This window comes from Leopardus geoffroyi, chromosome C1, assembly GCF_018350155.1.
Source record: "Leopardus geoffroyi isolate Oge1 chromosome C1, O.geoffroyi_Oge1_pat1.0, whole genome shotgun sequence".
In the NCBI taxonomy this organism is placed as follows: domain Eukaryota; kingdom Metazoa; phylum Chordata; class Mammalia; order Carnivora; family Felidae; genus Leopardus; species Leopardus geoffroyi.
In genome coordinates this window covers 214,723,545-214,736,620 of record NC_059328.1, presented here as the reverse complement: position 1 = coordinate 214,736,620, position 13,076 = coordinate 214,723,545, and the positions used below count along the sequence as shown (strand labels likewise).

Here is a 13,076-nt window from a genome sequence, read left to right as displayed (position 1 = left end):
AGCAGCTAACTGGGACTTCCATTGAAGTCATGGTTAAAAGGGCAATACTGATTTGTAATGCAGATCAAATGAAATGGTTCTAGAATATTAGCAGCTATATGTCATAGCATAAAATATCAGATCAACTGAGAAGTATTTGTGGTTCAAGAACAATTACTTAAATAGCAGTTTTTAGTTCCTCCTAGATCATGGTCTCCTTGGAGGGGGAAAAGAAAAGGTGAAGAGGACGAGGAGCCAAAGTGTTAGGAACCTTTAAAAGAGCAGTTCAGAGCTAGCGTAGCAGCTGAGAGCACCCCTTCAGGGGTAACGCGATAGGGATGAAATAGAGAGTCTTTTTCAAGTCTTTAAGACAATGACATGAGTTGGTTTTCTTGTTTAGACTCTAATACTCCAAGTATTAGACTTCCAAAGCTGCGCTTTACGCAGGAGAACACCTAAACCATGAAGTGCTTCTTCATCTGCCAGATAAAAAAGATATAGGGGCAACAAAAACAAGAAAGAAGAGACCGCAAAACGGCAACGATGCAAATACAGGATTTCAAGGCAATTCAGAGATCTCTTTCCCAAGGGATTCAGTGTTAGTGAAGGGGGACGGACAGTTTTCCCCCATTCTGATTATTCCAATTTCATTTTAAAGCCTTTTCTCCCCCGATGGAACATAGATGCTATTGATTCTTAAAGATACCATCGTTTTCTGTACTCTAAGAAGTAAACGTTGCTAATTAAACTACGTCCAAAATCTTTCTTATCACATTCACTGTGAGCACCCTGATTTTAGGGATATTGAAAACAAAACCAAAAAATATCCTAGAAATAATTAAATATGGTAATGTTATTAAAATGATTAAAACAATTGCATGATAGCACCAGGCCTCTGGAAATCTGACTTATTTATTCTAAGTAGCTGCCGTTGTCAGCCTGCATTTCAGTGTACCCAACATTACAGCCAATGCTTGTTTTTCATCCCTCCTTGTATATACTAGCAGCCACCTCAGACCTGTTAACTATATTTTACAGAGAAAACTTTTAAATTGCAATTTAAAAAATCTAGTATGCCTAAAAATTGAATTTATAATAAAGGAATTAAGCTTTAAAAAAAGACATGCCTGGCATCATCTGTGTGTGCAGGACTTCTGAGACCGTTTATCTAACGATCACCCAGCTCTGCAGAGTACTCAGACCCCGGGTCACCTGCTCTGTCCCTCTGTGTCATCCTCTTGCTGTCTGAGGGATGCAGATCTCCTTTTCTCGAAAAAGCCTCATTTCCCTCCTGGGAAGGGGGAGTTCTGAAGCGGCTACTACAGCTGACACATTCTGTTTCAATTTTAGCAATTCTCTATTGCACAGGGATGGGGTTGGTGGGCTGGGGGGGTAGTTAACGCCCAGGACTTTGCTCTCAGCGCAGGCACATGCAGTTACTGTCTTCTCATCCAGAGTAAATTGACCCAATTCCCTCTGCTAGAGACACAGACATGGACTTGGCACTCTCTTCATTAACTGAAACACAAATGTTCTTAAAGTCAATGTGTCAGCTGACCCGGCCTTCGATTTCCCGGGGCCTCTCCCTTCCAGTGACGTGTGACGGTCTAGTCAAGCACGCCCCTGCATCCGCCCCAGCTCACTCTCACTGTGAGACCCGCAGGTTCTACCACTTTTTGCTCACACTTGATAGACACCACCAGCAGACAAGGGACATACCTCTCACCTAACCCACACCAGAGCCCGTGGAACTGTCCTGTCAGTCACAGGACACTGCCAGATGGCTTGAAACGGCCACGTCTGGGCAAAAGACGAAGGATCTGTGGCACGTCTATAATCATGGTATGTTGGCATTGGAAGAGATCGAAGACACTTTAGTCTGGGGAACCTCATTTTCCAAACGAAAACACGGGCACGGTAAGCTAAGCAATCCTCCCGGAGGTCCACTGGGAGACACGTGACCCTGGGAGGACGATCTAGTGGTTCTGGACTTGGTGCTTTTCTCTGAGACTGTGACAACCAGTCAAAGAGGAGAAGCTGGAGCAGGCTCCATGTTGGCAGAGGCAAGGCTGGGGGTCAACGGGGAGAGGGCATGCCCTTGGGAAGAGGGGGCCTGTGGCTGAGAGGTATGTCACAAGGTTACAGAGAAGATAGACAAGGCCCTACCCTGAGTGTGAGAGACAGAGGGGAGCGTCCGATCAGCGGCCGCTGCTGTTCACCAGGCCATGAAACTCCTCCCAGGCCCTGGCAAACCAGAGACAAAAAACACAATAGCACATTCAGATCAACAGCTTTTTAACAAAGAGAGCACAGACACGATAACCCCACATCCCACTTGAGATACCTCAAGGTCGGGCGGAGCGCACCAGTACCTGGAAGCAGCGGTCAGGCTTCCCCCTCTAGACGTTGCCCTCACATCAGCAGTGGCGGCCAGTTGGCACTGCTCCTGGCTGGCTTGACTAGCGAAGTCTGGCCCTGTCCCCTCAAGCAACTGCCACAGTCCTTCTACCTGCTGCTTCAAGTCTACAGGGAGGCCCAGGAGGTCAGAGCTAAGCTCAATCCTCCCTGGAGACACCCCCAATCACTGGGGTAGAGGGCTTTCTGCCCTTGGGGGCGTGAGGGCAGGTGGCAGGAACTATTGTTCTTCATCAGACCTCACTCTGCGGGTAAAGGCAGGTGCCCAGAAGCATTATGATGGCTGGAGATGCAATGAAGCAACTAAAGCGCTTTCTCTGCTCTCATTTCCAACTGTCGGACCCTTCCCAACTCACACCCCAAATCTGTATCCGATTCCATCCGTTTCCGGAAATGCCCATGTGATTACTACCTTACACTGTGTAGGTCATAGCAGCTCAAATTTTTAGGGCTCAATGATCCTTGTAACTTTCATGCCAATTAACTTGATTTAGTGATTGGGGTTAGGAAGGAGTAAGAAACAGGACTGCAGGGTGCCCAGTCTCTCTGGATGCCGCTCCACGAAGAACAAGCCGTTGGTGACTGCTGGCCAAAGAACCAGGAGAAAACCAGATCCCTCACGTGTCCTTGAAGCCCTAAACCACTTCAAGTTTCCTCAGAGAAGCCGATGTCCTACCTTTCGGCCCCAGCCACTTTTCAGCTCTATTAGGGACAGACTACCTGGTAAATTCCTTGGGAACTTATATATATTATATAATGGGTAATTCAATGCTTGTAACTCTAAAATTCCTTACTGGCAATTATTCCATTCTCAGTTTAAAGGAATGACAGTATCTTGGGTGACAACACATGTGTCACTCACTACAGGTGTGATATTATGGCCAACAGAATATACTTCATTACCAGGCCTTCTACAGGTAGGTTTTCTTTAAGTAGGGAGGGATTTAAATACCGAGACCTGGTACAACAAATTCCTTCTTGCAGGTAATACTTATACCAGTTTCATTAGTTTTTTTTTCCCTTTTGAACAAGAGCAATTATAAGTTAATGATCTCTTAGAACAAGAGGTTGATCTGTAGGTAATGGTGTCTTTAGAGAGTATTACCAAAGCTACTAATACACGCTAACGATTGAAGAAATACGTAAGACCGCTGATCAAGCGTGCCAGTCTTTGTCAATTCACAAACTCAGTCTCCACAGCAAGACATCTGTTCCACAGCCCTTTCTGGAGATGCTGATGCGATGAACGTCCTGAGTCCACGAGTGAGATCAGAAGGCTATTTCATTCTTCCTTCCACATGAAGATTAAGGGTAAAGCAAATCCGATGTTTGGGCAGTGACCTAGGAAACCCCTCTTTCCTTCTAATAGTGAGATTTCAATCCTATTTTAAGCAACTTAGGCATCAACAAATTACGTGGCTGTGTTGAAGCTTCATCTCATTTATCCTTTTGTTTCCAGAAAGGCCTATGCTAGTCCAAAGAGAACAGTTCTCAGTGTTAAGAACCTGCAGAATTACAGATTTCAGAGTTCCCTCTAATCCATTCCAGTTTGAAACCGCCCTCCCGTTTTCTTCAGAGGTATCTTCTTTAGGTGCTAAACCTCCACATGAAGAGGCTGGGTCTAGTAATTTCCTTACACGGACTCAATGGACACCAAACAGTTGGCCACAGTCACTGGGACAATCACACTTCTGTAGGCCAATGCTTGGCTAAGAGGCAAGTCAACCACCTAAAGCTAAGTGTGCATATTCTAACTATTCTCCATCTGACATCCTATGCATACTAGGTAATATTAAAAATTGCTTCTTTTAAAGGTAAAGAAAGAACAAGTTAAATGTTACAAGTGTCCAATGAATGAATGGAGTTTCTTTAAAAAAAAAAAAATTACTCTGACATTAGCAGAGTCTACAGGGGATTCTGAACAGATTCAAATGACAAAGTGACAGTCTTTTAAAGACCACTCTTGTCCCAGCTCGCTTACCAGAAAGCAAATTCTGAGAGCCGAGATCTCATTTCTCTGTAATTGTACTTGCCCCCACTCCACTCAAAGCCTGGTTCACAGCCTTGCATGCAGCTGGCCCTCAATACTCATGGACATGCTCCGCCTCCGCTAGCCTGGGCTTTCTTGGCTTTGAGCATCAGTATGGGGGAACATCTCCTAGATGCAAAGCCAGGCCAGCAATTATGCTGGTGTGACCTGGCGCCACCAGGCCACGGTCCCATGATTTAGCCACGTCAGAGGAAGGGCTGGTTGGTTCTCGCCTACAAACTTCATTGTCTACATACAATGGTATCTAGACGTGGTAAAGCAAAGTCCCCAGGTTTGACCCATCTCTCCTCTGGAATAAAGTAATAAAGAGAAGTCACCTACCCTCAACTTCCTCTGCAGAGGGGTCTGGTCAGACTCCCCAGTACTGTGGCCCACTGAGTGAAGCTGGCCCTGTCTTCCCCTTTTCCGTTCCAGGCCAGACGCACAAAGGAACTCAATGGGACTATTCCAAAGAGGAATTTCCTCACAAAAGACACTGCTGCTTTATGTGGCTCTGTGCCAAGTTTTATCCTGGTGGTCCCCTGGTGGTTGCAAGTCTGGCTGCATTATGAGACTTCTCCTCAAAAGAGGATACAGTTAGTTACTTGACGTCCGCAAGTACCCAAACCTATGAAAGCTCAGCTATGACTGGTCTCATTAAAAGGAGCCATGCACCTGAGCTAACGCCCAACTTAACAGGTTCCCCATTTCTCAATGGGACCTGCTCACCCTTCGGGGGCAAACTACTGGCAGTGAACAGGGGTAGGAAGCGGCAGGCAGGCGTCCCCTCTGCAGCGAAGCAGCTCACCACGCACTGTGTGCATCAGCGTTTGCCTCAGCTCACCTAAGAGGGCGGCAGGAAGAGGCCACAAGCAGGGTGAATAGGGGAAGGCTGGAAAAACCAAACAGTTGAAAAAGGACACTGAAAACTGGACTGAAACATAGCAAGGTGGAGAAACCGGACTGAGAAACCTAAGCTACTCCTAAAAAAATGCCCCTTGCCATTTCCAGCAGCCCCCTCGTCTCCAGAGAACTCGGGGGAGAGCAACTGTTGGCCCTTTCTTCCTTCACTTCCCTTGAATTCTCAAGTCCCAGCAGCTGCTGCTCCTTGGCTTAAACCAAGCCACACTTGTGGGAGAGCCACAAGGACTAGAACAAAGCAGAACAGTTCTGACTTCGGTTCACGTTTTGGTAAGGATCACAGGGGCCGCAGGGTAGGTTTGGTGCTTTCTGATCAACTCTTACTCTAGAAGGTGACATCAAGCTCATCTCCTGGACCGGTTTATACAGCTGAAATTAAGGTCAATACGTGTAAATAATATCGGAAGGCAAGAGGGAAAAGGCCACAGAAAGTAATTCGACAAGCGCTGAAAACATAGAGAATAGGCATTTCCATATGCCAACAAATCTCCCATTTTCTAGGTACTTCAACCAATTTTGGATACACAGTAAACAGAGAAACAATGACACAAACACCTCCGGAATGTTGAGTGCTAGTCCCAGTGTGTGTTCTGTGAGATCCCGGGCCATATGGAGACTGGTGGTCAATGTGTAAGCACGGGTGTTGCTGCCAAAACGGAATGGCCGCTTTGGAAAACTCCACATTACCCCCCACGGCCACCTTCAAGATGCTATTAGGCAACCTGACCTCAAGTTCTATAAAAACGGTTCCTTTTTGGTTTTGGTAGTAGCTCCCAAGAAGACCTCAAGTAACATGAGGCCTGCTGGAATTCTACATGCAGGTTAGGCGCCTGAAGGCCGAGCTGCAGCGCATACAAGCCAAGCCACAAAGCAACGAGGGGCCGGTATGTCCCACAGTCAGCCAGCCTACGGAGCGAACTCCTACAGGATGAAGACACTGCCCCGCCCTGGATCCTGATGCACAATAACCCTGGGAGAAGGGCTACAACCTTGAAACCTTGCAAGCAGGACTAGCTCAAAGAGGAAGATGATTTGGTTCTAAACGGAAAACAGAAGGGAGAAGGCTGGCAAAGAGCCTGTGGCTTGGGCAGCTTGGCACAGTGAGGAAACCCTGTTAACACAAAGCAAGGAAACTACAGACACACAGCCACACACAGACAGAAGCAGGGCTTTACCTCCGAGCAAGAGATTTCTTTGAAGTAAAGGCAAACAAAGCGAAGCAAAGGCCAAGGATCCCCCTTTCCAACCTTAACAGACTTTCAAGCTCAATTCGAATCCGAAATCACTCTGTTCTGGTTATCAGCGTGACCAGATGGGAACTACAATTCAAGTACCAGAAAATGGGGTCTCATTTTGAGAGCGAGATGTCACCTCATTATGTCAGACCTCAGCAGAACTGGAACAAAATACCATGTGACACTACAATGGGCTTATGGAAATGAGGCTGCATTCCCCAGATGGCCCTCCATGGAGAAGTCTGTGCCATTCCTTAATAAGGTGACAGTCAGTCTGAAAGGCCACTTCTTTGATGCACCGAAAGAGCAAGAGCATGAGACAAGCTAGTTTAGCACCATTTATTAAGTGATCTCAGCTGTTGTTGTAGCTGCTGCGTGTCAGCCTGTTCTTAAAACATAAAATGCTCTTCCAATTCCTCTTGTCCAGGACAGAAGGATCTTCCAGGTAGCTCGCCAACAAAACAAGAGACTCCGATGAGGCCAGCTTCAATGATGGTGCCATCCAGAGAGGGAGAGGGTCATGGCACATTCAACCGCGGCTTCCAGAGGTTTTGAAAAAGGAGCCTTTGGGGGCCCAGCCTGCCTGGCATTCTAGTGGAAGTGCAAAAGGTGGGCACATTGGGAGAGGAAAGAGAGGGAGACGCAAGGGAAAGTAGCATCTGGGAATCAAGGAGGGTTTTGTGGTCCCTGTAGCTGCAGGGCTGGAGTGCTAGGCAGATCTCTTGATAAAGCAGCGAGCAGCCAACTAAGGCAAAAAGCCCACGGGCTCTCCTAGACTCATAAGGACTTGTACACCTTTCTATAAAAGTCAGGAAGAACCGCCTCAGGGTATTAGAGAGGGAGAACAGTGGAGAGGGGAGAGTTGAAAAATACCTCTTTCCCTTTCCTATCCAGGTGAAAAGGTTACTTTGGGGGGAAGTGGGGGGGGGGGGAAGCATTTGGGAACCTTGAACATAAGAGTCCTAGAAAAAGCGGGCGTGGATCTCACCAGCCTGGACTGTGTCGGGCTGGAGGGCAGAAACTATTCTCTCCCAGAACAAAGAATAGGGAAAACCTGCCTAGAGAAAAACAATGCTAACTCCAGACTGCTAAGGCAAGCAACCAGGGCCATGGCTGGCTAACGCCTGTTGGTGGCTACGATGAGTCACACGCAGCCATTTGATTATGGACCAACTTTTGTGGCAGTGTTCCCAGGAAAAAACTGGCATTTAGCTAGTTTAAACCAACTCCACCCACACTGTCTATGAATGCATGGGAAGAAGATTCCCAAATGGTCTGCCTGCTGAACACCATCATTGGGCTCATTACTAGTCTTTAGTAAGAATAACATGATGATGATATTATTACTAATGATGACGATGATAGCAGTAATAATACTTGGCCCTGTAAGAGCATTCTCCACCTGAGGACCTTCAATTACAAAGATTAAATCAGCCTCACAACAACCCTGTTAGGTAAACTATTATTTATCTCCCATTTTACAGATGGGGAAACTGAAGCAGAGCGGTAGAGACTTGCCAAAGGCACATATTGATACTGGAGTCAAAGAAGAGAGTTAAACCTAAAAGTCTTGACTCCTAGTTGGCTAGCTCTCCCTCTAGTTTTGAGAAAACCTAACGGCCACTCCCCACGACTTCTTCCTAATAACCTGAATTTATTTATGACATTCAATCACTGAAGGAGCAATCCTAACCAGTGATTCTCATTTGTGGATGTCCAGCTCTAGGTACCCCAAGTCCTAGGTAGATCGCAAAGCTTACTTCCCCTTTGGCATTCCTGCTTTCCCCTTAGATTCTACTCTCACAAACACACTGTTCTGCTTCCTCTACAATTTCAGCTCTACACACAAGAAAGTGGAGTCATCATTCCCAATAAGAAGTCAATTTCCCAGGACAAAGAAAACAGACTGACGCTAAGAAGTTAAAAAGACATGCAAAAGTGGGGTGAGGGGCAGACAGGGAGGAGGACTTGATTGTTCAGTGAAATTATCTTAAAAAACAGCAAGAAAAGGAAAAGCACTTTGTCTTTCATTTTTAAGATAGTGGTTAGTGAACGAAAGACAAGACAGCCTGTGTAAATAAAGCAAGCCCAGGCAGTGCAACTGGGATTCTGCAGAAGGGCTCTCTCTGATACAAAGCACCCCACAGTGTAGGCGGGCAGGGAGCCTCACCAGCAAAGAACTGCTACAAGTGGCCAGAAGCACTAGAGGGGAAGACTGGTCTGTCCCTTCTCTATAAGTCAGGCTCCTGTATGACCATATTCCTCTGGGCCCAACTAAGGACCTACTTCTGCTAAGCTTAGGGACATGCCCCCCAAGCACCCCCAACACGTACTTGATGCTGTCGGTGTGGGTTTTGTACTCCATAATGGTGTTGGGAGGTAGGTTAAGCACTCGCCGAAGCGTATCCCGGATTCGGGCTGTGGTTGCTTGGTCACTGGCAGTCTTATTCCATATTGAAATAATGTCCTCCTACAGGAGGAACAGAAGCAATGGTCAAAGCAAGCCAGAGGCACTGAAGAGCGCAAAGGCAACACAAGAAAGCAGACCCGCCCATGGGGTGGCTTACCTGAAACCGGACAGAGACCACAGCCCCACAGATCTCCTCCCCAACCATGAACTGTTCCCCCAACATGGCCAGGATGAGATTCTCCCAGCAACGGGATGCCAAGCCCTTCCGCAGCCGAATAATCCACTTGCCACCATTTTTATTTGCATCATCCTGTGTAAGAGAGAAAGCATTAAAGTTAAAGTGTGGTTTCACAGCTCTTTTACTTTTGCTTGAAGGCAAGAAAAAGCCAAGGATCCCTTGAATGCTAAGAAGTCCTGTCGCTTTCCAGTTATTCAATTTTATAGGAAAAACGGTGGTAGGGCTAGGGAGACAAGAAATGGGGGGGGGGGGGAGGGGAGGTGGGAATCCTTGGTATAAGCCATTACAATAAATGGCTACACTGACCTTTTAAAAAAAATCCTCTTTTTCTGGAACTACTTTAGGAATCAAAATGAAATGATGTCAGATTTCAAATACTGATCATTCCTTCCTTCATCCACTAAAAGTTTACCGAGTGTCACCAGGTCTCAAGTACACACAGCCTCTACCTAGATTTGGTCTAGTGGAAGAACAGAGAGCCAAGAAAATGAACTGCAGCAATATAGTCTGATAAGAGATACACTAAGTTAAAGAGGAGCAAGACAGTCAGAAACACTCAAGAAAAGGAAACATTTAAGCTGGGTCTTGAGCGACATATGGATTAGGCAGGTAAAGCAGGTGAAGGCTTTGAGAAAAACTTGTCTGTGTACAAACTGAGACTATGTGTCAGAGGAATGAAAAGAGGAAGGCGAGCTGCACTTGGAGGGAAGGCCTGGCCACGCTGGGAGATGAGGCCTGGAGGGTGACTGCAAGGTCATGTGAGCAATGCAGAGCGGCACAGGGCCTATAGCTGGGTGTGTGTGTGTGTGTGTGTTTTCACATTTGTCTTCTAGAAAAATGCCCTGGCATCACAACAGAAGACAGATTACAGCAGGGTTCACAGAGCTCAGCTCTGGGTCTCCAGCTACTGCCTGTAAGCAAGCTTACTTTTTATCCACTTCAATCACGTGCACACACAACCAGTTTGATGGGAACAAAGGTACTTCTTTTTTTAAAGTTTATTTATTTTGAGAGAAAGTATGAGTGCAGAGAGAGAGAGAGAGAGGGAAAGAGAGAGAATCCTAAGCAGGTTCTGCACCGTGCAGAGCCCGATGTGGGACTCCAACTCATGTACTGTGAGATCATGACCTGAGCCGAAGGTGGACGTGTAACTTACTGAGCCACCCAGGTGCCCCAGAGGCAATTTTTAAAAAAGTCTTTCAATATTGTTATAATACCATTTTAGTGATTAAAAAAAAAAAAAAAATCTCTGTAAACCACCCACACAGACAAGCAACGACATCAGTGCCTTTTCCTACAAGTGCCTTTTCCTACAAGTCCTGGCCCTAAGGATACACCAAATAGTGATGTAGCTTTGAGAGAAGACTTTGAATATTTTAACCTTGGCAGGGCTAAAAACAACAACAACAACAACAACAAAAAAAAAAAAAAACACTCAGAAAAGTGGTCCAAGATCCTCAGTGCTCACCTCCCACATAGGTTTAATTCCTTCTTTGAAGAGATGGAAGTCGCTGTGGCCTGTCAGGTCCCCGGGACGGACCATGTGGCTGTAGAACCTCCAGAACTGCTCCACCTGCAGAGAGAAGGTCCCAGAGTACAAAAGATGGGTCTTTTTTCTTTGAATGAATGTGAGATCTAAGAAAACATAAACATGGAAGATACTGTGCTACAGAGTCTACTTTTTGAAGGATACATTTTCACTAGGGGAAGTGAGAAGGAAGGCATGTTGCATGGGAAGGAAAGTATGGAAAAATATCCTATTGTTGATACAAGAATAAACTCTTTAGGCAAAAAAATGCCAGCCTCAGCCAGGAGCCCTCACTGTGGAAGCCCTAGGATAATCATTACATGATGTAAGAGGACCTTGTTTTACAGTGGAATCCTTTTATTTTATTTTAATTTATTATTATTTTTTTAAGCAGGCTCCACCCAACATGGGGCTTGAACTGACTAGCCTGAGATTAAGAGTCGCATGCTCTATAGACTGAGCCAGCCGGAAGCCCCGACACGGTGGAATTCTTTCAGTCTTGAGGTATATTAAGTTTCACATAACCTCAGCCGAAATGTATTTTTTTAAGAACCAAGTCACTTAAAAAATTTTTTTTAAGTTTATTTGAGAGAGCATGTGTGTGTGCACATGAGTGGGGGAGGGGCAGAGAGAGAGGGAGAGAGAATTCCAAGCAGGATCCGTGCTGACACAGTGCAGAGCCCGATGCAGGGCTCAAACCCGTGAACTGTGAGATCATGACCAGAGCTGAAATCAAGAGTTGACTGCTTGACCGACTGAACCACCCAGGTGTCCTGAACCAAGTCACTTTTTAAACAAAATAGAGTGTTATTAACTACAGTCGTCATGCTGTATGTCATATCCCGATGACTTAATTTATTTTATCTTTTTAACGTTTATTTATCTTTGAGAGAGAGAGAGAGCAAGTGAGCGTAAGCAGGGGAGGGACAAAGAGAGAGAGGGAGACACAGAATCCGAAGCAGGCTCCAGGCTCTGAGCTGTCAGCACAGAGCCCGACATGGGGCTCGAACTCACAAACCGGGAGATCATGACCTGAGCTGAAGTCAGATGCTTAACTGACTGAGCCACCCAGGTGCCCTCCCCACCCATGACTTATTTTATAACCTCAAGTTTGATCATTTCTCCAAGACCATCTGTTGGCAGATACAGCATTAACTACAACGCCTACATTTTAGTTGTGTTTGGTTACTGTGCAAAAGCGATGGAATCTACCACATGCGTTACCGTAAACCATGGTGGCTGCTGCTAAGGCCAGGACAGCCAAAACCAAAGAGAACTTAGCCTCTTATACTTGGGGATTAAGTTCCTCTTCTTTTTTTTTTTTTTTTTTTTTTTTTTTTTTTTTTTTTTTTTCAACGTTTATTTATTTTTGGGACAGAGAGAGACAGAGCATGAACGGGGGAGGGGCAGAGAGAGAGGGAGACACAGAATCGGAAGCAGGCTCCAGGCTCTGAGCCATCAGCCCAGAGCCCGATGCGGGGCTCGAACTCACGGACCGCGAGATCGTGACCTGGCTGAAGTCGGACGCTTAACCGACTGCGCCACCCAGGCGCCCCGATTAAGTTCCTCTTCTTAGCTGGAAAATTTGTTTCTCCTTGCCCCTCCTTCACCATCCTGTTAGAAAACTAGATCTATTTCTCTATCAGATGCATGCTTATTCCTACTCATCAAGTTATTCCCATTTACTTCCCTAGTCCTCTGTAACTCGCAGAGGACACCCACAGAGTACTGGCTAGTGAGGAGGCACGCTTTAGGAGGAAAGAAGAAACGTGAAGCAGTCTGAAGACAGTTGGAAATTGCCAACACACTGCTGAGGAGCAGCTGAAAATGGGTACTGAGTCGACACAGATTCAGGTCATACTTCTAGATGTGGACAGCAACTAAGGATAAACAGACCTTACACTTTATGAAATGGCTGTTGCTTCAATTCTTCTGGACAGAAGAAACACAGAAATGTCTCATGTTACAAAGAAGTCAGGAAGAAATGCCATTCATAGGATTGTGAAGCAAGGTCTCATCTCAACAACTGCGATGTTTAACTGTATATGGTGATCAGGGACAGTAAGTGGTCACGTGCATACAATGAGCAGTAATTTTTTTTCTCACTCTGACACACGGGGAAGAAACAAGATACAGCCACTAGAACCTGTGGTTCACCGTGGATTAGGAACTGGAGGTGGGGAGGTTAGGGAGAAAGTATAACCACCACCCCTAGTTCCCTCATCAAGCACTGCTTTTTTTTCTTAAAAAAAATTTTTTTTTTTAAAAGACAAGAGTGTGAGCAGGCAAGGGGCAGAGAGAGAGACTGAATCCAAAGCAGG

At 46.0% G+C, this 13,076-nt stretch overlaps 1 protein-coding gene across 5 annotated transcripts in view; it reads right to left on the bottom strand.

The window, feature by feature from the left end:
- EIF4E2 (eukaryotic translation initiation factor 4E family member 2) overlaps nucleotides 1-13,076 on the bottom strand; it is a 30,450-nt gene that overhangs the window by 6,382 nt on the left and 10,992 nt on the right. The window contains exons 4-7 of one of the 5 annotated variants that reach the window (XM_045481732.1): nucleotides 10,696-10,800; nucleotides 9,147-9,299; nucleotides 8,913-9,049; nucleotides 2,146-2,223 (exon numbers count right to left, since the gene is read on the bottom strand). In XM_045481732.1, coding sequence (XP_045337688.1) covers nucleotides 2,178-2,223; nucleotides 8,913-9,049; nucleotides 9,147-9,299; nucleotides 10,696-10,800 — 441 coding nt within the window. In that variant the 3' untranslated portion in view covers nucleotides 2,146-2,177. Of the gene's footprint in view, nucleotides 1-2,145; nucleotides 2,224-3,372; nucleotides 5,004-6,904; nucleotides 7,171-8,912; nucleotides 9,050-9,146; nucleotides 9,300-10,695; nucleotides 10,801-13,076 lie in introns of those variants that run through there. The other 4 variants (XM_045481728.1, XM_045481731.1, XM_045481730.1 and 1 more) reach the window with 4 other exon arrangements.